The sequence below is a fragment of the Manis javanica genome, chromosome 10, assembly GCF_040802235.1.
Source record: "Manis javanica isolate MJ-LG chromosome 10, MJ_LKY, whole genome shotgun sequence".
NCBI classification, from domain to species: Eukaryota; Metazoa; Chordata; class Mammalia; order Pholidota; family Manidae; genus Manis; species Manis javanica.
In genome coordinates this window covers 57,056,271-57,080,905 of record NC_133165.1, presented here as the reverse complement: position 1 = coordinate 57,080,905, position 24,635 = coordinate 57,056,271, and the positions used below count along the sequence as shown (strand labels likewise).

The 24,635-nt window shown below is 38.8% G+C and overlaps 1 protein-coding gene across 5 annotated transcripts in view; it reads left to right on the top strand.

The window, feature by feature from the left end:
* PARN (poly(A)-specific ribonuclease) overlaps positions 1-24,635 on the top strand; it is a 161,261-nt gene that overhangs the window by 84,609 nt on the left and 52,017 nt on the right. The window contains exon 22 of one of the 5 annotated variants that reach the window (XM_036992126.2): positions 258-1,035. The exons of the other annotated variants lie outside the window; for them this stretch is intronic. Coding sequence (XP_036848021.1) covers positions 258-376 — 119 coding nt within the window. The 3' untranslated portion in view covers positions 377-1,035. Of the gene's footprint in view, positions 1-257; positions 1,036-24,635 lie in introns of those variants that run through there. 5 annotated transcript variants of the gene reach the window in all.

Genomic DNA, 24,635 nt, shown 5'->3' with positions numbered 1-24,635 from the left:
CATGTCTGTGTACTGGGTCATAATAAAAATGTATTATTGTAGGTCATGGTCTAACAACCATGAGCTCATATGCTTTAGGAGACGTCCATGTGTTCAGAGCACTGTGCAGGTATCTGTAGTAGCGGAGGAAGTGAAGGCAACACTGACGAAGATCTTGATCCTCAGGTGTTTCCTGTCTCTAGACCAGTTTGGGGTTGGGGGTTGATGTGAACAGCATCTGGGAGGAACGCTCATTCCTTGACATTTCATCTCCACAGACCTGGTGACTTCTGTGCTTCTCACCAAGAGGAACATTGCACTTAAAGCATCTGACTCTGCTCTTCATTCCCCTTCTTGGTCCTCCTTGTGGACGAAGGACAAATGGCATATCAAGTAGATGAAATCTCAAAGAGGCTGATGCCCAAGGGCCTTTTTGACCAGGGGTTGGGGCCATTGAAGAAGGCAGACCTAGAAACTGGCTGCTGGGGTCTCTTGTGACAGAAATGATTAGGAGATAATTTACAGTTCAGAGGCTCTTTGCAGCTGTCTCCTCCTGATCTAATAGGATTTCCTGTCTGCATTTCTTTGGGGATGTCAGCAGCTGCAGTGGGAGGCCCCATTTGGAACTCAGGCCCAAGATCTATCTCTAACACAGAGTACTAAGAGTCCTATACTTTGGGGGAACATAAAGTTTATGCTAAGTCATCATTAGCTCTTCTCTCTGCCCTTAACTTGTTAGGAACCAAAAGAGAGGGTGATGCTCCCTAACTGCACAACAGGTACTAATGGAGATATGATTGAAAAGTGCCAGATTCTGAGGGCCTTGCTTGTGATTTCTGCCCCCATCAAATTTCATCTTCGTGTGTGAGCAGCAGAAAGCCTTTTTGCACACCCTGGGAGGTATGGGTGTGACTGCTGACGTGATAAGGAATTTCTTTAATAAGGCATGATGGGTTCTGCAGTATGGGAGAGCTGAGAGGCTGGGCATGGCTGCAGGGTTTCAAAAAGTGAAATGAAGACCAGTAGTGACGTATAATTAAAATTTTTTCTATTCTGTGATTGGTCTTGGAGGATGTTTACTTACTATTGACATAAATTCAGACCTTGTAGAAACTGAATTTTCTAGTTACCTAACCGTCAGAATCCACTCCAGGTTGATTTTGTCCTAATTCTGTCTCACCAACCAGAAGGTGGTGCTGTTGTGCTGGCAACCAACCTGCCTTGCCGCTACAAATAAAACTTGGCATCTGAATGCTTATTCATGCTGAACCATGTAGACAGATTCAGCATGCGGTGTCCACAGTATAACCCTCATGCAGTGTGGCACCAGATGGACAACATGGAACATTTGTGGCATCAAACCTTCAGAGTCTGGGGCTAGAGAAAGCTGTCATGGGGCCTTGGTTAGGTGCTTGCTCTGGACCACCTTTGCACTTGGCTAAGTAACACTCTTGTAGGAGTCAGGATGAAACGTTTGTATTGGTTCATAAACTGGCCTCCATACTCACAGAGGGCAAGGAGAGACTGAAGAAAGAGGCAGGCCACTCCAGATTGGTAAGTGGCAAAGTTAATAACCAAGGGAACTTACTTCTGGCTTGCCTTGGGCAGCCGCAAGACGAGTAGATCTCCACACCCTGTCGCCGGAATCTTAAAAGTTTGCATAAAGGCCCTAATGGGGTTCAGTCCTGTATACCAGATGGTTTCAGCAGCACCTTACTCTCTCAGGGCTGTGTCCTTGGAATGGCTCCCACTGTGGGAAGAGGAGGCAGAGCGTACTTTCCAAGGACAGAGGAGGGGGTGAGGCGCCTCCGATTGCCAGGGTCCAGCTCGTGGTGTCAGCCGTCTCGTGGGTCTCCGTCCTCTCTTCCAGCATGCTGTTGGAACCATGTGCAGTCTTCCAAGATTTTGTCTGAGGATTTATGAATAGAGATGAGAGATGTTTCCACAGAGAGAAAACATTTTTTCCTCTTCTTTTTTTGGAAAAGACTGACTACCCTCATGAATTAAGTTTATAGAAAATACTTGCTTAATTCAGTCCTTAACTGATGACTCAACTAGTTGAAATACCCAAGCAATCTCTCAGTTTTTTTAACCACTTAAAAAAAGCCCGGATGGTGTGATGGACTTGGAGTAGACTTGGTTTTGTGGTCTTGGGTCCTTGACTTAATCTTGCTGAATCCTCAGCTGTAAAATGAAGAAGAGAAAGTCCACTTCTCAGGTGGGAAGAACTGATAAAGGTAATAAAGGTAAGATTCTCAACACAATGCCTAGCACTAGTTTCTCAGTCAATGTTCACTTCTTCCCCCACCTCACCTCCATTCAGAAATCCAGACATTAACTACTATCACCAAAGGGATTGGACAGAAAGTATGTACTGTGGCTGTGTGGAGGCTGTGAGTATAAAGCTCTCAGTGTTTGTTTGCTCAGCTTTCAGAATGACGTGTCCCTCAGGAAGGGCTGTGCTCATTCCTGTAAGTGACCTCCAGTTAGTCTTCTCTGGCCTGTCCTTTTTGAACAAAAGACCCTGAACTGGTGCCACAATGATTTTTCGTTGTCCTTTTCTTTCCTGCGACTTCGTACAGCTACCTTGCCTTCCCAGTTAATCTCTTAGCCATGCAGCCAATGGTCTCCCTCAGAGCCTTCACCGGGGGTCCCACTTCTCTAGTTCCTGGAGCAGCCTTCTGTTATAGAGGTTAGCTTTTGAGTAGGTTCATAAGTAATAGGAGGAGTCTACAGACAAAGAAGTTTGTTAGATTGCTGTAAGTTGGGTCCCTGGATTTACTCACAGACTCAGTTTGGGAAGCTGGTTTGGGAATGTCTTAAGAGTACAATCTGTCCTCATTATGCACAGAGTCTGTGCTTGTGAATTCAGCTACTTATTAAAATTTTTTTGTAACCTCAAAGTCTGTACTCACCGAGCTTTTATGGTCATTCAGTGACATGCACAGAATGTTGCAAATTTGAGTTGCCTGATGCACACGTTCCCCAGTTGAGGTGGAACAAGGCGATGTTCTGCCTTCACGTTGCAGCTCTCAGACTGTAAACAAGTGTCCCTTTCACAGTCTGCTCAGTGCCACATTTCCTACATTTTTGTGCTTTCTATTGGTGATTTTGCTGTTAGAAGTGGCCTCCCAGCATAGTGCTGAGGTGCTGGCTAGCATTCCTACACACAAGAAGAGTGTCGTGTACATTATGGAGAAACTATGTGAGAAGCTCCATTCAGGCACAAGTTGTAGTGCTGTTGTTTGTGAGTTAAAGATTATTGAATCAACCGTGTATATTAAGTAAGGTGTCTACACAGAAGAGCACTCAAGAAAGGATATGTTCTGATTGATTTAAAAAAATGTTGTTAAAGAAAATGACCAAAGCTCACAGGACCCTAACCCTGCTCTTCCCCTTGGGGTGGTACCTGGGGAGACTTACAGGCCATGACTACCATGAATGGTAAGACTCAGACTCGAGTATTTGTTCCTTTCTGCCTCCCTTTCTCCTCCAGGGTACTCAGCTCAGAGCCCTGAGAAAAAAAGGATTTCTGGGCTGCCCCCTTTTTATTTGTTTTTCAAGGAGAGGTGCTTCTTGCCAAGCTTCGCGGGCTGTTCAGCTGTTGCCTGACAGGAACACTGCTGCAGAAGTGGGCCGAGTGCAGGCGACACAGCCTCTCCTGGCCCACAGGCAGCGTCCCTAACTGCACGGTGTCCAGAGAAGTCTCCAGATGCTAGGTTATTGGGCAAATGGAGACACAGGATCTTCTGGTGAGATGAGTACAGTGAGCCATAGCCTCAGTTTATTGTGACTTTGCTCATTTTTTCTTATTATAGTTGAATAACCAAAGTATCGAGGTTAAACTTAGTTGTATATTAAACATATGTTCTGCGCCTAACCTACCACCATTGAATTTAACTTTACTTGAAGGTGATGTCTTTATTTCTTCTGTTCCTCCATATCTTATTTCTGCACACGAAGCCTTACTGTGGTTCCCACCTTAACTTTTCTGTTGTGTGATGAGGTTTGAGAAAATCAGGTATGTGGGGTTTACCCTGTTAACCTCTTCCTTTAAGCTGCATTTTAACTTGCACTTTGGCCTCTTTAGAAAGGAAGGGGCCTGGGTTGGGACAAGAGTAGAAGGCAGTGGAAAATTCACTTGATTCTTTTGGCAGGTACTAGGAAAAGTAACATGTAGCAAATGAGGTTGAAATCAAAGTGGGAATGCTCAGTGTCCCATTATGTCGTCTTTCTTGTCACCTCTACATACAACACATAGTAAATCTTTTCCTAGTGGGTCCTACAATTAAGGAAAGTGTTGCTTTGAGGTCTGGGGCTAATCACTGAGCAGTTCTGACCTGTCATTTGGCACACAAAACCTCTTTACACATGGGTGACAATGAAGAGAGGCTACAGTAATATGGTGGACATGACAAGCGGGACCATTTCTGTGCCCCAACAAATGGCACAGCTGGCATGCCGCTGCCGTCCCTCTTCCACCTGGAAGCTTTCCTACAGACACGGCTACACTGACTTTCTTTTGAATGAAGTGCTTCTGCACCCTGCCTCAGTCTGAGAATGATTTGGAGCCCTGCTTTGCTGTCTCAGCTGCCTTTTGTGCCCTGTATTGACAGGACTGTGTCAGTATTAAGTACTGAAACTGACAGGTCTTGGATAACTTAAACCAGGCTTCCTGCATTTTCCAGACACATCCTTATCTTTCAGTTGGAAGGGAGTCATCTGTTTCATTTCTTGGCTGAGAACGGCTTTTATCCATTGGTGTGTTTACTTCCTCATCTGTAGAGGGTAACATTTAATAAGAGTGGCATAGGAACTTAATGTAGATGTTTTTCTCAAAGATCGTCCAACTGAAATACCATTGCAGGATTATCTGTAAGTATTCTGGATAACTTCAGACAGGCAGAAACAAGGAAATACATTTAAGACCCCCTGTGTGTTTTTAAAAAATTACTATTGCAATAATTAAGATTATTTAAAATAATAATAATTATTTGTTCTGGAAAATATCTATCATAGATTATTTTAAAATCTGTCATTGTTCAAATTTTCCTTTTACTCATGAAATTAGATCTTCCTTTCTCCCCATACATGTATTGTGTTGGGCTGTATTTAAAGGAGAGACTCATTTTGATGTACACATGAAGTAAGAGTTTCATTCTTCATATATATATTTAAAAATGCTACCATTATATCTGGTAATAAAAAATTTTAATGGCTCTGAACAAGGAAAGACACATAAAAACCATGGGCAGGATCTGAATGGCACCAATGGCTGTATTTTGTTGATGTTAACTCCTTGGAAACATTTTTACAAGCAGTTGATACTCAGTTTTAATATTGCTTCAGAGACATTTTAACAGAGTAATGTTTGGGAAATTATGTACAAAGTAGAGATAAAATGATTTCAGTAAAGTATTTTAAGTAAATAATAAAGATTTTCCTCTTAAATTTTCATTAGGTGTCAAATTTGAATAAAGGGAACCTTTTCCCTCCTTGTCCTTTCCCACTTACAAGCATTTTGAAAAGTGATTATGTTAGAGCTTGATCTTTGTCTTCTTATCTTGATAAATCGAATACTCTTAGTGCTGCAATTTAGTAGCAGCAGTGAACAGCTGCCTCTAGGAGTAAAAATCTTTTTTCATAATTCATGTTTGGACAGGACAGTGAACCTGGTAATGAATCTTGATGATCAGAACTGCCAGTGAGGGACCAAGGGTATGATAATATACTGGTTTGCCTTCAGGCCTCTGCTCTTCTCTGAGAGCTTCCTGATAAGGAAAAACAAAACAAAACAGAGAATTCGTAACTAGGTAGTTGCCTAGGAAAATAACAGCTCAGTGTCTTAAGTGTTTTAGGCTAAGAAAAAAGACAATTTAAATAAAACTCACAGGTTAGAGTCAACCACTTAGGTTGTTTCTGGCTTCCCCAAGTGACTTAGTCCTTTATACCCCTAATCCTTACATCAGGAGATCCATAGGGCAAAGCAGATTCTTCTTTCCTCATGCTGTTAGCTGCTCTGTCTTTGCTGCTCAGTGCCATAATCATTCCATGTTTTGTATAAATGTATAGCCTTTCCAACAATCATTCACTCTGTATGTATATACAATACTAATTTTAGGTTAGCGGGAGGGTACACTGACGGTATTAGTGAAATGGGGCAGAAAGTAGAGATTATTCTAATTTGCATTCCTGTCCCCACCATTGCATCATGTTAGAGAATGCAGTTAAGACAGACCATATTGAGTTTTATTTTATGACATAGTCAGTTTTTACAAATATTTCAAGTGTGATCAGAAGGAAAATATAATTTTCTAATTGTGAAGAATAGGGTTTCATATGTCCACTAGATCAAGCTTGTTAAATATGTGTTCTAATATTTTATTTATTTACTAATTATTTTTGCTTGATCTGGAAGCTTATAATTGGATTTTTTTTTTAACTCCTACTTTGGTTTTGAAATTGTTGGTTTTTCCTTGTAATTCTGTCAGTTTTTGCTTTGGATAGTTTAATGCTATTCTAATTAGTGGTTTGTTGTTTTGTTTTGTTTTGTTTTTTGGCCTAAACTCAATTTTTGTCTGATAGATTTTAATTATATCAAGTTTTTCCTTTTTTGGTTACTAGTTGCCTCAAATCTGTTTTTTCATCCTTTTACCTTCTGAGTTGCTTTAGATGTATCTTTTGTGAATAGCATCTAGGTGCAAATTTCCTTTTCTTGAGAATCTCTGTCTTTTAAATGGTGAATGTGGTCAGTTTATCTTTGCTGTTCACCATGCTTGTTTCTTTTTTCTTAACACGCCTTTGATGAGCAGGCTTGAGGTGTGATTTCTCTATAGACTTTTCTCTTCCCACTTTGGGCAGGGCCAGGCCTGGTTGCCCCTTCTCTGGGCCAGCCCTCTTCTCTCTGAAAGAGCGCCTCTTCTGTGTGCCCAGCTTTCTGCAGGGCTCCCAGTCCAGCTTCCTGTCCCACACAGGCCTGAAACCATGTCTGGGTGTCTGGGTGGCGTCTGGATGTTGGGGCCTGGACCAAGTCGTTATTTCTTGTTTTCATCTGCTGGACTACTTTAACCTTTGACTTAACTCCTTTATAATAATCAACAAATATTCCAAATAGAGAAGAGCACCATTTCTCTGTTGAGTGTGAACTGATGTTCAGTGGTTCCGTGTGTTCATTTACTGAGTCTGACTCTGTCCAGATTTTACGACATGACACATTTGCTACGTTGGAGGATTGGCTGGGGGTGGAATGGGGAGCGGGAGCTGCAGGTCATTGAGTTTTTTGGCAACCCTGGTTTGCTTTCAGAAAACAGCCGCAAACGCTTGAGTTTGAGGATATGTTTGCCCCGTTTATTGTTTGAACTCCTAATCCGCATGAGTGTGAAAGTTCTGAGGGAGCCAAATCCTGGTGGATATGTCTTAGCTAATGCTTAGGCCTCATCTTAATTATTCTGGAAAAAAGAATTAGAGGAACTTAGTCTACTTGTATGTCAAGTGCTTTGTTTCACTTTGTTTTTCATATGAAAAAAAGTGAATATTTAGGTTTGTCCAAGTGTGTTGTTATAGCAGTTCTTAATAGAGCTGAAAACCAGCAGAAGTGAAAGTGACATTCTGACAAATCTTTTACCTTAGTTAAGGTATTTGGGGAACTAAACTGGAAAACCAAGGGTAATGTGTAGTGGCATAGTCCCCAGAGAGGCCAATGTGATGGCAAGTCTCCAGCTATCGAAAACTCTTGTAGGCTGTGGTGTGGGGTAGAGGAGGGCAGAGGCTCCTATAGTCCTCTTGGTGGTTTGGTTGAACTTTTTATTGCAGAAAACCTTTAAAAATAAACAAAAACAACAGAAGAATATGATGAGTCCTTCTGTGTGCTCACCCTCTCACCCTTCAGCCACCATCCCGGCCAATCCTGTTTTATTTCTACCAACACCCACTCTGTTTTGTTTTACTTTAAAGCATATTCTAGATACTGTATCTTACCCACTGGTAAATATTTCAGTGTGTATCTCTCAAAGATAAATTCTGTTTTTTTAAATACACAAATCTATTACAGCTCTTTAAAAATAATAAATGCTTAATACTGTAATATAATCGTGTATTCACTTAAGATTAAAATTTCCAATTATCTCACAAGTGTCATGATGTTCTCCTTCCACTTGAATCAAGATCCGTATAAGGGCCACGTATGATTGTTGACATGTGTAATGTGCCTTAATCTATAGTTCTCTCTCCCTCTCTTTTTCTCATTTGTTGAAAAAACAGGGCCATTTGTTCTGTGGAGTTTCCTGCTGTCCTGATATTACTGATTGTATCTTTTTGTGTTGTTTTATTGTATCCTCCTGTTCCCCCTTAACCTGGATCCATTATTTAATTGTAGGTCACAACATGGTGATACTGTAATTCTAGCTTTATTTGTTGAAATACATCAACAGAGAGAAAAGATACCTCACTTATCTACTCTGAGGTTTGCAGTTTGGTATAGGTGAAGCAGGATATATGTTCAATTCTTTCATTTACTGCTTTTTCAAAAAGTGAGCTGATTTACTAAAATTCTCCAGTGGTGACCAGTCTGTTAGTTATTTTGTTTTAGTATTGTTGTGAACTCACTGACATACCGACATGTAAATATCTATAATATGGTTCAGTATGTTGTAGTTTTGACGTTTATTGATCATCCAGTTGTCCTATCTTTGCAAGTGAGAGCCTCTTTAAGGTGGCTGAGTTCTTTTGACTTACCCTGTGATACAAGATGTTCCAGGCTCATCTTTCCCATTTTCTGCCCCCAGACCTGGAATCAACACTTCTCCAAGGAGCTCGGGTTATTTTTCATGGAAAATGGTATTTCAAGACAACAATTTGGTGCTAGAGTGCTCATTGTACTGGGTTAGTCATTGTTTCTGAGCCTTTAAAATAGACAGAGCTAAGAAAATTATCTTATAAAAATAAAAAAAGGCATAAAAATACATCATGAGTTCAAACTGGTATTTCTGATTCAGCATCAGAACTACAGATTTTTTTATTTAACCTCTTCTGCCTTACACATATATCGTCTTTCTCCCATATCAAGAATCCTGGTTCTCAATGATACCAGGGGTGGTAGAAATAGAATATCACATAATTACTAATTTGCTTTATCCCATGATATACATCCAGCAGTCTCTGGATAAACAAGCCAGTACAGTTACCACCAATATGACAATTGAGAAGAGTTTTAAGACTTTTTGCAGTTCTTTGTGGATTAGAGTATCTCCCTTGAGGGATGTGCAATCTGATAGCTGTTTCAAAGCCTCTTGTTTTAGTTCCCTCTCTGTGAGTTTATGCTCCCAACTGGATACATTTAGGGTCATTTGTTTTATTTTCAGCTCTTAGAGATTGCTTAACATATATATATATATATTTTAAATTATTTAAAATATTGTCATGGGTTCAAAGTCAAATTTAAGAAACAAGGTGCACTGATTCAGAAAACTAGTTTTTATCCCATCTCCTCCACCATGTTGTTTCCCTCCTCTTTTAAGTAACTATTTAAAATGTTTTGTTTGTGTTTTGTCCTTCTGTTGTTTGTTTTTTTTAATGTAAACAGATAGATGTATATGTTTATATTCTTCTGTTTCTTAGATAAATTGTAATCTATATTTACTTTTTTTTTTTCGTTTGGCTTTTTTCATTTTAGAGATGTCCAGAAGCTTGCCTCACACCACCACAGTAGCGGTACAGCATAGCATTCCATTTCGCTTCTGTTAGTTTTGTCAGCCAATCTGGAATTTTTTTATTTTCATGGGTAAATGTAAGCCCATTTTTTGATGTAATGGGTATGCTTGGCCTCAGTTCTGTCATGATTTTATATTCCATATAAATATATACAAGTGTCTTTCTCTATATGGTCTGTTTTATTTACTCTCTCTCCCCTTTAGTTAGTATATTTTTGTTTGTTTGTTTCTGTGGGGGTTTCTTTTTTAGAGCAACTTAGTTTTTTGTTCTAAGGCCTACCATTATTCAAATGCCATTAGGAATATAATGAATGTACCATAGCCACCACCTCCTTCCACTGTCCACTGGTTCGCTTTGTTTGCACTATGCCATTGACACACATTTGGCCCCAGCTGGTCACATCCCAATTTTAGAGTTAAGGGGTGCATTAAATATATTGTACCTCTTAATGGGGAGAGCAAAAGAGTTGCAAAGGATGTGAATAAAAAGAAGAAATAATTTTTTGCCATTTTACAGTCTAACATTATATAGTATTTTAATCTTGGCTATTGGTTCCCTCTACAAGCAATATTGATGTTAGCCAATAGTATCTTATTTTCCCTGCCTTCCCTCTCTCCTCCATCTGATTTGAAGAAATACCCTTTTCCTCACTGTGACTGTAAGGAAGGCAGCACTCTTACTCTGCTCTTCTTATATGCCCTCTCTATTCTCAACTTTCCTTTTTTTAATGTCTGTGCTGTATCTACATTGTCAGAGCAGATACCCATTATGCACTGTATTCTATCCCTGGGAATCATCATTTGATCTTGGGTTTTTTTTTGTTTTTGTTTTTTGTGGTGTTCCAGAAGTCCAGTTTAATTTGACTCTACTGCATATTGAGATTAGTACATAAAATGGGGAAGAGAGTACACAGGCAACATTTCCTGAAGTTACTTTTAAAAAAGAGCAGAGCAGCATTGCACCATGTGAAAGCTCATTATGTTCAACTCTGAACAGTGAGTGGGAGAACGTATCCGTGACGCTTGAGTATATGTGGCACATTAAAAAATATTCTTAGCTAATCCCAAAGTTGCTTACTCTTCCCTCTTAACTGCTTTTTTCCTTTATGTCACATTTGGTCTTGGTTTTACAGGTAAATATGCATACAGCGTTCACTGTCAGTACTTACAATGATGTTTGGTTGTCCAGCATTCTTTAAGATGTTTTTTAGGAAGTTGGGGGGAACCATGCTTCTGGTGTGGCTAGATAAACATTTTTATATAAAAAAGTGGTTCAAATATTCTTTCCTTGAGTATTTAAATATAGTATTCCACTGTCTTCTGGCTCGAAGTGCCTCTCTCAAAGTGTTAATGGCAGTCGTTTTTGATTTTTGTTTTTTTCCCTTCTGAGGGACTTGCTCTTTTTCACAGGTTGACCACAAGATTTTTTGCTTTAGAGTTCACTAGTTTAACTAGAATATGTCTTCAGGCTAGTTGTTTTGGACCAGTTTCCCCAGATATAAGTAGGTGTCCTTTTAGTTTGCAATACTGTTTTTTTTCTGGTTACTTCAGCAAAGTTGCCTTGCATCGCAATTTCAGCATTGTCCTATTCCATTGCTTTTGTTTTTGTCTGTGAGAACATCTGTTATATGTATCTGGGTCTTTTTTGCCTGTCTTCTGTGTGTGTCACTTTCCTTCCAATCATTTTTAATCTCTTCATTTCTTCCGGTTCTAAAATTTTCCCCCTTGTCATCTTCTGTCTCATAAAGCATGCTGCATTTATTCATTCTTGTGTTCTTTCTGATTTAGTCTTCGTTCATAAAATGATTTCTTTTGTATCTAATTCTTTGAGTTCTAATTTTCCTTATCACCTCATTCGTGAGTTTTTCTAATTCTGATTTTCTCTTATATATTACATCATTCTTTTAAATTCTTTCAGTTCATTTCAAAATATTAGGCACAGTTGTAATCTCTTCTGTAGGCCTGTCTTTCTGGCTTGCTTTCATTGGCCATAGGGATCCTTTTTCTGCTCTATCTTTATAATAATTTTGTATGGGATTTGAACAGTCCTCTTTTGTTACTCATTTTGGCTGGTGTTTTTTTTTTCCTCTTTACAGTTACAACCTCTGAAGAAACATTAAATTGATAATAAAATATATTCCTGTATATATATTTGAGCTCAGTTGTTAATACCAGTGATCTAACTGGAATGAAACATATCTTAGAATTTGCTGTCTGAGGTGTGTTTTAAACTATTTTTAATGTTTATACTGGGGGTATTCTTTAAAGAAGGAAGACCATTTCCAAGTACATAAGCTCAAGTTATATATGAAATGCTTATGTCTGAACAGTGAGGGACAGGAGCAAATATATTTCAGAAGCTGACCAGCACAACAATAAGGGCCAGTTTGGTTTGAGGGAATGATAAGTAACAGGTGTTGGTTTTGGCCATATATAAAGGCATTTGTTCCATGGACTATATGGTATGTTATTACCAACAGAGCAGTTCTATTAAGAAAACTTAGCTTTAGCTTGGCATCTGTGATAATTAATAGCTTAACTTAGTGTAGCTTTGCTGTGTGGTTTTAGTTATACAAAATGTCATTGAATGCCCACTTACCAGTGCTGCAGGCCTTTTCATGGCTACTTCCTCCACTTGGACTGATCTTTCCCCAAATATTTATTGATTCACTTTCTTGCCTCACTGCTCAAAATTTTTTAATAATGCTTTGCCTTAGCCAGTTCATTTAAAAGTAACTCTTCCATCACTATGCCCTTCCTTGTCTTATTCTCCAAAGCACTATGATTGTTTGAGTTTTAGTTTTGTCTCTGTCCCTTATCCTGTGACTGTTTACCCATATTAAAATCTAAGGTCTGTGGTGGATTCCTGGTGCCCAGCACAGAACCTGACACACGGTAGGCACTCAGGTGTATTTCATGAGTGTATGTATGGCAGGCCCTGAGCTAGGTGCTGCGGACATGGTGCTGAGCAACAGTTGCCCCCACCCTCCTGGAGTTCCTAATCAATGGGAAAGACAGAAATTAGTTTCAGTGTGGAAAGTGCTGTAGGAGAGGGCAGAATCGGGAACCAGAGCTTATTGAAGGCCGTCAGTGGGGCTTCTCTGAGAAAGAATCTTGAACTAAGGAGTGAAATAATACAGAGTATGAGCTTTATGGCGGTTGTAAGGAGTGTTCCTGGGTGGTGGAGCACCTTTTCCAAAGGCTCAGTGGCAAGAGGGAGCCAGATTGACATTTTTAGTTCAGTGAATCGGAAGAAGCCATGCCCCTGGAGTGCCAGGGGACAAAGGAGAGGAGGCTGGGTGGCTGGGCAGCTGGGCAGGGCCTTGTCAAGCAGAGCCTTAGGCCATGTTACAGATTTTGCTCTTAGTGAACTATCTAAAAAACAGTACCAGTCACAGCCACAAAGGTTGGGCCATAACTCACACAATATGGTGACTTCACAGCACTTCCATCCAGCATAGAACTGTAATGATTAATGATAGAATCCATTCTTCATTGCCTGCAAATGGTAACCTGATAGCAAATGAGAGACCTCAGATACAAAGAATACACGTTTAGTAAAAAGTTCATATTTGTATTGTATATTGGCAAGATTATAGTACTGTAATGCTTTTATTTTTAATAGTATACTTTATTTGCTGAAGTTCTGCAAATTTTTTTTAAGTACACTTGGAAGAAGCATTAATTTTTAGTTGTAAGATTAAAAAAGAAAGAACCCTTTAAAATGTACAGGATGGTTGTTTTTATTGCTAATTTCCCTCGGAAAGGTCAAGTTTTATAGAAGTGTATGGATAGAAAAAGTATCAGGGGCAATAAGGCAGAGTGGACAAAGCATAGGCCTCACTCTGATTTCCAGGGCCTGGTTCTTACGAGCTGTGTGATGTTCACCAATTACTTATCCATGCTGTGTATCCATCCTCCTGTGTAAAACGAAACTGAAATAGCACTTTGCTCATCCATCAATAGCAAGTCAAAGAGCTTCCTCCTCATAGAGGCCTGTTCACGATAGTTACTTCATGTTAGGCCTCCCAGGATCAGTCAGGATGCACAAGATGATTATTAGTACAACACATAGTGCTGGCCTGGCACTTAGGAAGTGCTTAGTTAGCTAAATGGTAGCTCTTACCTACAAAAATAGAAAATAAAATTATTTGTTTTACTGGGTTTTGTACACAATTAATAGCCTTTTAGCTTATGCCTTCCAGAAGGAGACAAAAAACACACCTGTTTTTAGACCCTAAAAGCTTTCCAGAATTACTTTTTAGATGCATTTAACCCTTTAGGCCCATGAATCTCAACTTGAGTGTTAAAACTAGTAATTCAGCAAGTGAAGGAGAGCCAAAGATACCTCAGTCTCATATTTTTGTCATGACTTCAGTGTGTTGATTCAGGCCCATGTTATGTGTGATAAATGGCTTATTAGCTACTTTCTCTGACTAGTGTTGGAATTCATCTGCTGCTTGACTACTTCCCAATTAATTTTTTTTTCTTTACTAAAATCAGCAAATCATATGCAGCTCGGGGTTTTTCAGCAATAGGAATAGATTCACGTTAATATGCCTAGAGTCTCTTTCTCTGTCCTTTTTCAACAACATTTAATTCTAAGCCGGGTGTTATAGACTGTATCCCCAGAACAGGCCAAGCTGTCTCATCCTTGACCTTCAAAAGATAGTGGGACCTTGGACTTATTCACCCTGTGTCAACTGATGGAGATAAGCAAGCTGTGTGCTTTAGGGTTTGAGCTAGTAGTGAATTTTAATTTATTTTTGAGTAAAACCAATGTGCAACTTAGAGAAAATACTTATATAGATTGGAGGTAATAGAAGAGTAAGAATTTGTGATCTGACTCTTGTGTTTTTTGGGACCCTTTACAATGGGGAAATAATCCAGAAACTACCTTTGTTGTGCAATCCCATGGTTGGGCTGCATGCAGGACTTTTGACATTTGGTGAATATTTTCTTCCCTGTATGGCTCAGTTCTTTCCTACATTTTCTGCTCTCTGTATAGATTTATTTTCTTCTCTTGTCATGGTTTAGCCTAACAGAAGAGCAAACTTGGCTAGATGATAACCGCTGTCTACATAGCAAAGTCCAAATACCATGTCTGCAGGGTGGCGGTAGCTGGATGGTCTGCTGCTCTGTGCTTCTGCGCTTGTCGGGAAAGACATGGGCTCAAAATGCAGTGACCTGGTGTGGTCTTTGGAAAAGCAGAACCAATAGATTAACATAGATTAAGAGACTAAGTCCAGCTGAACGTTTGGGTTTCCTTGTCATTTTATCTAAGCAGTTGTTTTCTTGCTCCTTAAGGCCTTGATCATTTTTCTTCCTCTTCTTCAAATTATACAGATTAATCTTCTCCTTTACTTATACTTAAAAAAAGTGAGTTTTTATAAATTCCTGCATAATTTGTGGTTTTAGAAGCACTTAATTATCCCTAAGTAGATAGTTTTCCCAGCCTTCATTTTTTTCTAGAATTTGTGAAAATGAAAGAAAAATACAATACTGGTTAAGTTGGCTATTCTATATGTATTGATCAGAAGAGTTTCCCTGGATGACAGTTTAGAATTTTAGGAGAATGTTTTGTTCTCCTCTGTTTTCCTGCAGTTCTTGTTGAAATTTGTTTGGTGAAACTCATTATCCCATGTTTTAGAAATGGACCTGACCTTTCCTTTTCCTGAGAAATGAACATATTCCTCATTTGTTCTCATCTCTGAGAACGAGTCATAGATCACAAAGATGCTTGAAATGCACAGCAATAGCACTGAGTAGGTTAAATTAGTCATTGTTGGGTGTCTGGGAGTCTTTTCCTGAATAGCAGTGTTTCCACCATTTGTTTATGTTATTGTTTTTTTTGGATGTTTTCCTTTGTCAACTCTGGGTGAAAATTTAGACTCTCCACTGCAAGAAAACTATTAGGAATATGTAAGAATGAAAAGTTATATCATGAATTCATAATTCAAATATGATGAGTTGCGAAACCCATTTCTTAGGAACTGGAAGTAACAAGGACATTTAACCATATTCTTCCTGCTTCACTAAAGGAATTCAATGCCAAAGTGTTTATTCTTTCAAGAATAGAAAAATAAATACATAACCTCCCCCAGGGTTGGGAAATGTACTTACTCATATGAAGCAGGTTTCTTCCTGAAAGAGTAGCTTCTGTAGTCATTTTTCTTTTTTGCTCTAGCTATAAAAAAAAATCACTGTAATTTGTCTTAATACATTTTGCCCTAACATTTGTGTCTTATAGTTAATATCACAAATAAAAATGCTTTTCAGGTGCTCCTACATATTGGTGATGTTTGACCAAGTATTAGGGATTCATTTTTGTGGGTTTTAAATCATAATAATGATAAGAGTTTATAAATTGATACACATTTGATATCTCTCTTATGTGATGGAGGTGGGGTTTAGGGTTTAAAATTCTCATCCCCCAAATACCCCTTAACGTGAAAATGGATTAGCAATTCACTGCTTTAGCATTTGTGATGACATTTTAAACTAATATCTTTGCTTAGAGCCGAAGAAAAAGTAACTAAATAATGAGGCTGTAAATCACATTTCTTGAACAAAGCCTTTTCTTGCTCTTCTCCATCCCAATTCAGTAACTCCTAAGTGCACTGTTTGTTCTTTCTGTGAGCGAGCAGGGCCAGCTTAACAACGATATTCCCAAAATGAATGTCCCATCTGTGCTGTGGTGCCCTTGTCTGGACACCATATCAGGGGCTGATCAGCAGAAGGTCAAACAAACAGATTGACAGATTGTTTGTATCTTTTCTTTGGCAACTTGTCTCCTGAGAGGAGGGGCTCCTTTCTCAGTGGAGAGGCTTCCTCAGGTCAGTCTGAGTAGGGTAAGTGCCCTAACTGATTTATTTCATTTCTTAGAATAATTTTACTTAATTATTTCAGAGTAATTGTATTTATTTATAATTCAGCTTATTCAGAAATTTTGCCTTTTCAAAATTTTTACTTCCTGGATCCTCAGAATAATTTTTTAAATTCTCAGAACAATTTATTTCCAAGAATAATTTTTTAAAGTTCTAACAAATGTTAGATATTATCCACTTAAGATGTTGATTTGCATACATTCAGCATACAAGGATTTCCGTTCAGTTTGTGATAACTCTGTTCTCTTCAGCCTATAGCTATAAATTAAATAAATTGTGGAATTTTGGTTCAGCCTAGATTAGGAGTTTTGAGGTTGAGCTACAGCCAAACACCAAATTAATTAAATGAAATATTGAAACTGCTCCTTTTCAAAGAAAATGTATGTGATCTTTGCTGTCATTGAATCAGTCCTTTTGAGTATAACATTTCAGCATATTAATAATCGTATGTGTAAACATATTCATAACTCATAGCCTTTCTCTGTAATTGTCAAAAATTTTGCTATGCCACAATCAGTTGAAGAGTTTTCTTTTTAAATAGGGCTCCCTCCCTAGTTATTACAAGGGCAGCGCTGTGGGAACGTGAGTCTGTGTTCCCTGTGCCCAGTTTTCAGATCATCTAATTGGGTAACTACAGTAACAAAAAATTTCACTGTGTCCCAAGTCTAAGAATGCCAATTCTAAAAAAGTATTTTTAAAAATAAATACATGCTTCTTACTATGCTGATGGACAGTGACTGCAATGGGGTGTGGGAGGGACTTGATAATATGGGTGAATGTTGTAACCCAAATGTTGCTCATGTGAAACCTTTATAAGATTGTATATCAATGATACCGTAAATAAATAAATAAATTTATGCTTATTATAGAAAATTGGGAAGAAGCACATACAACCTGATGGAGAAAAATAATCACCTAGAAATAATCATGATAAAATTCTGGTACATTTTCTCCCTGTATTTTGCCTCTTTATTTTATATGGGTTTAATTATACTATAGATAGAACTCTAGGTTTTGGTTTTTTCATTCATGGTTGTGAGAAATGTTCTCAAATTATTTACACTCTATGAAAACATTTTAACTGGTTTCATTAGTTTATAAATAAACCATCATGTCAGTATACCAAAATTTACTTAACAATATTCTTATTAAAGAATTCCTATTTTTCATTTTTAATTCTGTAAATAACACTCAAACCTCTGGACACAAGGATATTGTGTGAAAGAAGGAACTCCAAATGCAGAGGTGTAAGTCTCTGGAATTTCACTTGGCTTCTGTCCATTTATAACATAAAGAATGGACTTAAAAAAAAATTTTAAATAAAAATTTCTCATATATTGTCAGATTGCCCCATATAAAGGTTATATCAGTTTATAATCCATCCAGTGTTTTAGGTATTTGTCTTTTAAAACCGTTATTATCAGTTGTTCTTTGATTATTGAGAAAATAGAGTTCTTTTCTCTTTTTTTTTGCAATTGGACTTCATGTGTTTTATTTTTGCTATTTTCTCCAGCTTTTTAGTTTGAGAAATTTCAAACCTATCAATAAGATGGCAACACTTTGTCATATTTGCTTTATTTCCTTCTTGCTGTGTTCATATGTTAACACACATGTGCACACGAATATGCATTTGTAATATATACATATATGAACATGTGTTATTTTTTTATTGTAGGAAATTTATTATGTTAATATGGTCTTCAGGCTATAATCAGATTTCCCCAAATGTCCCAGTAATGTCTCTTACAGTTGTTTATTTTTGTTTTTTGATCCAAGATCCAGTTAAAATCATATATTGCATGTAGTCCTCATGCTCTTCAGTGTCCTTTAATCTAGAACAGTTGCCCGGCCTGTTTTTGTTTTTCAAAACATGGACATTTTTTTTTTTTTTTGAGAGGGCATCTCTCATATTTATTGATCAAATGGTTGTTAACAACAATAAAATTCTGTATAGGGGGGTCAATGCTCAATGCACAATCATTAATCCACCCCAAGCCTAACTCTCGTCAGTCTCCAATCTTCTGAAGCATAACGAACAAGTTCTTACATGGTGAACAAATTCTTACATAGTGAATAAGTTCTTACATGGTGAACAGTACAAGGGCAGTCATCACAGAAACTTTCGGTTTTGATCACGCATTATGAACTATAAACAATCAGGTCAAATATGAATATTCGTTTGATGTTTATACTTGATTTATATGTGGATCCCACATTTCTCCCTTTATTATTATTATTTTTTTATTTTTAATAAAATGCTGAAGTGGTAGGTAGATGCAAGATAAAGGTAGAAAACATAGTTTAGTGTTGTAAGAGAGCAATTGTAGATGATCATGTGTGTGCCTGTAGACTATGTGCTAATCCGAGCTAGACAAGGGCAATAAAACATCCACGGATGCAGAAGCTTTCTCTCAAAATGGGGGGGGGGGGGAGGTGAGAAAACATTGACATTTTTTGTAGTGTTCAGACCAGTTGTTGTTTTTCAGTGTCCTTCAGTTTGGATTTGTCTGCCTCAAAAGATTCCGATTAAGTAAGGCTTTGTGGCAGGAGTACAACACAGGTGTAATGTGTTCTCAGCAAATCACATTGAGAGACACATGTGTTGGTTTGTTCCATTATGACTGGTGGTTTTTTTTGATGATTTAGTTAAATGGTAGCCTCAGATTTCTCCATTGTAGCTTCCCCTTTGTAATTATTAAGTACTCTGGGGTAATCTTTGTATAAGGATGTCATTTAAACTTTATGTATTGTTAAAGCAGGCTGTAGAATTATTTTGAAAAGTTTAATTGGTTCCTTTTATTTTGTGAATTGTGTGCTTTTCTGACTGGTTTCTTAGTATACTTTTATTATGATTAGTATTCATTTCTAACATTTAATGAATTGTTAGTTATTAGACTAGATACCATACTGAAATCTTTGTAACGACTCTCTGAAATGCAGGTACCATTGGCTTCTGTTTTACAGAAGAAAGTGAAGCTTAACAAGATTGAGTCTGGGTTTGGGATTTTGCAAATATTTGTCCCAATTTATTGTATACTTCATAATATAGTCTATTTTATTACACTACAGCGTTATGCTTTTCCATAGTAACTCTTTCATAGTACACTTTTATATATCAATTTATTCCATTATAGTTTCTGTCTTTGGTGTCCTGTTTAGAAGCTTCAAGTATTTGACCCATTAGGAATGAGTTTTGCTCAAATGCCTTGGCTGAGAAATGCTTGCTAAGTGAATGAGGGCCCGGATGTAAGCCTGCAGGACAGGATTCCCACCCTCCCACTGTGTCCGCAGGTACGTGGAGTCATCCCCCTTTCCAGACAGACTTACTTGAGCTGTGAGATCAACACCCTCTCGGCTTAGGCTGCCCCCATCTTTCCCTGCCTCTGTGTGATACATCTATTTCTGTCACCTTTGCTGGAAAAAGATATTATGTTACCTTTTTCTCACACCAGTCAGCTCTTTCTGGGATTGCTTCTAACCATAAAGAACTAACAGCTCTGTGTCATTTATGAATCTGGAGTACAAATTATCTTATGTAAACTACTCTGTGGACATGGTGGTCACCACTTTGCTGCCAAGCAGAGAAGGTGGGGGTTTCTTCTCCCTTCTGATGTTCTTGCTCTACCAGAGAATTGGCCCTTCATTCTGCTGATATTTATTACTAAGGGCCTCTGCAGGAAGAGGTCATTTTTTTAATTTTATTTTTTATTCTTTTGTTTCTTGGAAGAGGTCATTCTTAAACTTCCACCAAATATCCCTAACACCTAAGGAGAGCAGACAGGAATGCTTACGGGTGTTAGGGCGGGGTGGAAGGAGAGAGAAAGGAGGGGAGTGCAAGTTGGAATTTCTCTTCAGTCTCATGTTTTATTTAAACCAGTCTCGCAAATTTAAAAAATTCCACTCCATAATACATCCATCTTATTTTAATATTAAAATGTTTTAAATTACCAGATTAATTATTTAACTTTTCCTCCCTGATCTCCAATAGAGTCCCTGCTCTGGGAAGTTAAGCCATGGTGGCTTATCATAATTGCAAGCACAGAGCCATTTGGAAGCAGAGAGAAATAGCTGTTAGATATTCTCTCCTGGATAAATATCACTAGTGATGTAAAATGACTAAAACATGTTCCTCATCTTCAAAGAACTAGCTTGGGTATGTGTGATCAGAGGATAGGCACAAAGGCATGGGTTATATATTCACTAGGTTCTGACTAGAGTTGCGTCATAACATTGTTAAACTTGTGTGAATTCAAGTTTACTTGTTTTGGGAAATTATTTTTTTTGGTAGTGAGACCAGATTTGCTTGTCACTCCAGTCAGTGGAAGTGTATGTCTGAGTGAGCTTGAGATGAAATGGGAGATAGGATCTGCTTTCCCATGTGACTGTTAGTTCTCACATTGCACCTGCAGCCAGACTCCCTGATGAGGAGCCGTGTGTTCATACGTGTGTGTACTCAATAACATGTCCTCACATGCAAGCTGTGAGTGTGCAAGAAACAGCAGTGTGTTCTGACACTGAAGGGAAAAACAGCTGTATCAGACGCCAGTATGGTGCCTCCAAAGGGAGTTTTCAAAGGTAATTCTGGCTAGAAGCAGTTTTCACCCTCAGTCTCCATGCTTCTGTTCCACCCCCCCCACACACACATGTGTGCACACATACATACACACACATGCACACTGTTGCAATGCCACATGCTAGGTGCCTTCCCAGAAATGAGCTTTGGAAAGTGCCTCAACTCAAACAAGAAAACTGCTGCCCAGAGAGGGTCAGTGGCAGTCCAGTGGCAGAACTGTCCCACCCCAAAGTGCATACTCCCTCCTTCTACCATACCCTTCTGCTCATAAACTTTCATTAACATCTTTTAAATCATGAAGCAGTCAAACTTTAAGAAAGTAATCCAAACAGCATTAATGAAGGCTTCCAGAGGACCAAGCTCAGCATCTGCCTGTGATCTCTTGGCGACAGCAGTGAATTCCAGATGCCCTCTGGCTTGAGTGGGAGAAAGAATGGGCCCCACTTGGCATGCATGTTGCTCCGTGTCTGTGACTTTCTTGGGCTACATTCAGGTAGCTACTTTCTAACATATGCATTCCCCAAGAGCATGTTTGTCGGGAGCAAATGTGTAAAGGGAGCCACCCAGCAGTGAGCTGGAGGGGACACATGACTCAGCATTCCAGCCAGCCCTCCGAGGGTTCGCACAGCTGTTGCATTAATAAAATGTGGCATGTTGCCTGGCAACCTGGGAGCAGGTGGGGGATTTCCTACCTACTGTACCAAAAGAACTAATCAGCTCTTGGCTGACCACTCAGGGTGGAGTAAAAGATGAACTTCGCTTCGCAAGTTGACTTTCTTGATTGTTTTTCATGCCCCGTCCTGCATTTTAGCATTTGCCATCTTGTCTGTTCTCATTTGTCTTATCACTGAAAGGTAGAAGCTGGACAGTTTGACTCTCAAATCAACTGAACTGAAAACATGCTCTTTTTCATATTAGTCAGAATTATTTCATTTGTAATTCAAACCTGTGGACAGTTTCACTGAGTATGTTTTATAGCATCAGAGTTCACTGCCTTGCTACTGATTTTGATTCTGACAGAAGGATCCAGTAGTAGCCTCAAAAGCAAGCCTGGCTTGTTCTTTTCCTCTTGGTGAAGTCCTCTGATCGCGTGCTGTTAATAAGATCACTGGAAAAACATGGTTTATGGAGCTTTACATCTGAGTCCCAGGGAAGTTACTGTCACATACTCATATTTTTCTTTATTAAAATCACAACATAATATTATGCAACGGCAGGGTAATAAGTAAATTCACTCATTAAACAAACATACCTGAGTCTACAAACTTTAAAATGAGACTATACTTAATGTTAGAGACCTTAGATGTAGGACTTAAGAGTATAATTTCAAGGATGGTAATATTTTTCTAGAGAAAAATAAATGTAGCCAGTACTTTTTAAGATCCATGAACACACCATTGTTAAGCATTCTATGTTCTATACAGATATGTGACCTTCAAAAGTTGTTCTTCAGTTTCCTAATTTGTGTTGAGTATTTTGACATTATAGGAAAACCTTGGCTCACCGGGAATTTTAAGATACAGTGTTATAAAACACTCCAAAATACTTTAAAATGTAACACTGTCACATTTGTCACTGTATTAACTTTTATGTAAATGTTTTTAAGTGTAAGACTTGATCATTAGGTCTAACCAGTTGATTTTGTGTTGGATGTCCAAATAGACAAGAAGATCTACATTAATTTCTCTTTAGGATGTGGAAAACAAAATAATTAGAACATCTTGAGACAGGGAAGCCAAACAATAACAATATCACTTTTTTTAAAAAAAAGGTCTTTCTTATACTCTGGCTGGTAAAGAATTTCACAGGTTTTTTTAAATGTGTAGGAATGGTGAAGACGTTGGTACTTCTCTGAAGTTCAAGAGTTGCCGCCTTCTAAACGCACTTACTCACCAGCTGGGAAGAGCTGCTTGCCCTGACACGCCCTTCCTGCCACCTTCCTCTCCCTGTCCCTCCTTCCTTGCTCTCTCCTTTCTTTCTCCCGCTGTCCTGTGTATATATGTGTTTTACTTGAAAATGCCACTGAGTATGCTTTGGCTGTTTTGCAGTGTAATGTACTCACGTCATCCCTGAACACTGTCTGTAGGCCCAGCCACAGTGCAACAAACTTAGGGACGAAGTAAATAAAGAGGTGGAGTAGTCTCCTAAAATCACAATGTCTGTAGGGAAGTAGTTTCATAACTTAAAAGGAGAAAAATTACTCAAGTGTCGAATGAGTGTGTTAAATGCCAAGATGGAATGGGACTTCAAAATCGAATCATTCTTACTCAGTTTTGTGCTGCCCTTTTGGGATATTTGGTCGTCTGCAGGGTTTTAGTATGTGGTCTGCAGGGAATCCACCAATGAAGTAAATCCATCATTGGGCACATGGTGTTGGTAAAGGCAGAGTGAAACTGGTGTGGAAAATAAGACAAACTCCATCATTCTTTGTTTATTTTCCCTTTGGAAAAGTATGATTCTCTCTGTATACTTTTCTGAAGTCAGTCATTGCTAATTATAACAGACACATTTGGTTGTTCCGAGGCAACCTATCGGTTGAAGAGCAGATTTCATCCCTTTTTTACTAACTGATTTTTCTCTCTACAGAGGGGAGGCACAGAGGCTGGCCTACATGTTGAGTGAGGTTGTGTTGGCAATTTTTCAAACCTCTTTAGTGGTGACAGATCCAAGGAGACGAGCTGACGTTTGACATAGATTTTGGCATGTTCCACACCTGTAGACAGGTTACAAGAGTGGGGGACAGGGAAGAGGTGAAAGGCAGGGACAGGAAGAACTCTCATGTTCTTGGGTAGCATCACGGTGCCGTGACAGGAGACTGATAGGGTGACAAGTGGTTAAAGGGAACTAGAGACAGAGTTGTCCACCTTAGAGTTTATGTGGTCTTTTTGTGACTCCTTCCTCAGAAGGTTGGGAGAGGCGCCTCTGGTGACGAGACCCTCCCTCCCAAAAGGAACAACTTACCTTGCAGGTGAGATAGCTCAGCCCTGCCTGGCTGATAAGGGCCTGCCATTCTCCTCTCTCCAGGTCCCCTCATTTCTTCCTGGGCTTCACTTGGTTAATGAATAAGCAGAGTCATGAGGTGTAAGTAAATTATTTCATTAAATGAAAACTGCATCAAAACATCCACAGAGAGACATTTAATGACCATGTAACTGCTGCAGCCAAGCATCTCCCAGACCTGGTCAGCTTACAAACAAACAGACTTTAAGCTTTTCTAGTATTGAAACCTTTCAGTCTGAAGGTGCGCTGTTCTGTCGGGCTTTGTGCAGACCGGGCTCTGGGAAGCGGAGAAAAGCTGGTGTACTTATGCACCATCAAAATAGCACTAATGTCATGGCAGATTTGACACTTCAGAAATAGCTCCACAAGCTGCCAAGGTTAAGTAGTCCAAGAGTATGGTCTTGGTGTGTGTGCTGTTTGTTTATATTTGGTGTAATTTGTGTCTGGCATCTGAAGCGTCATTAGGGAGAACTAGTCCAGAGTAAAGAA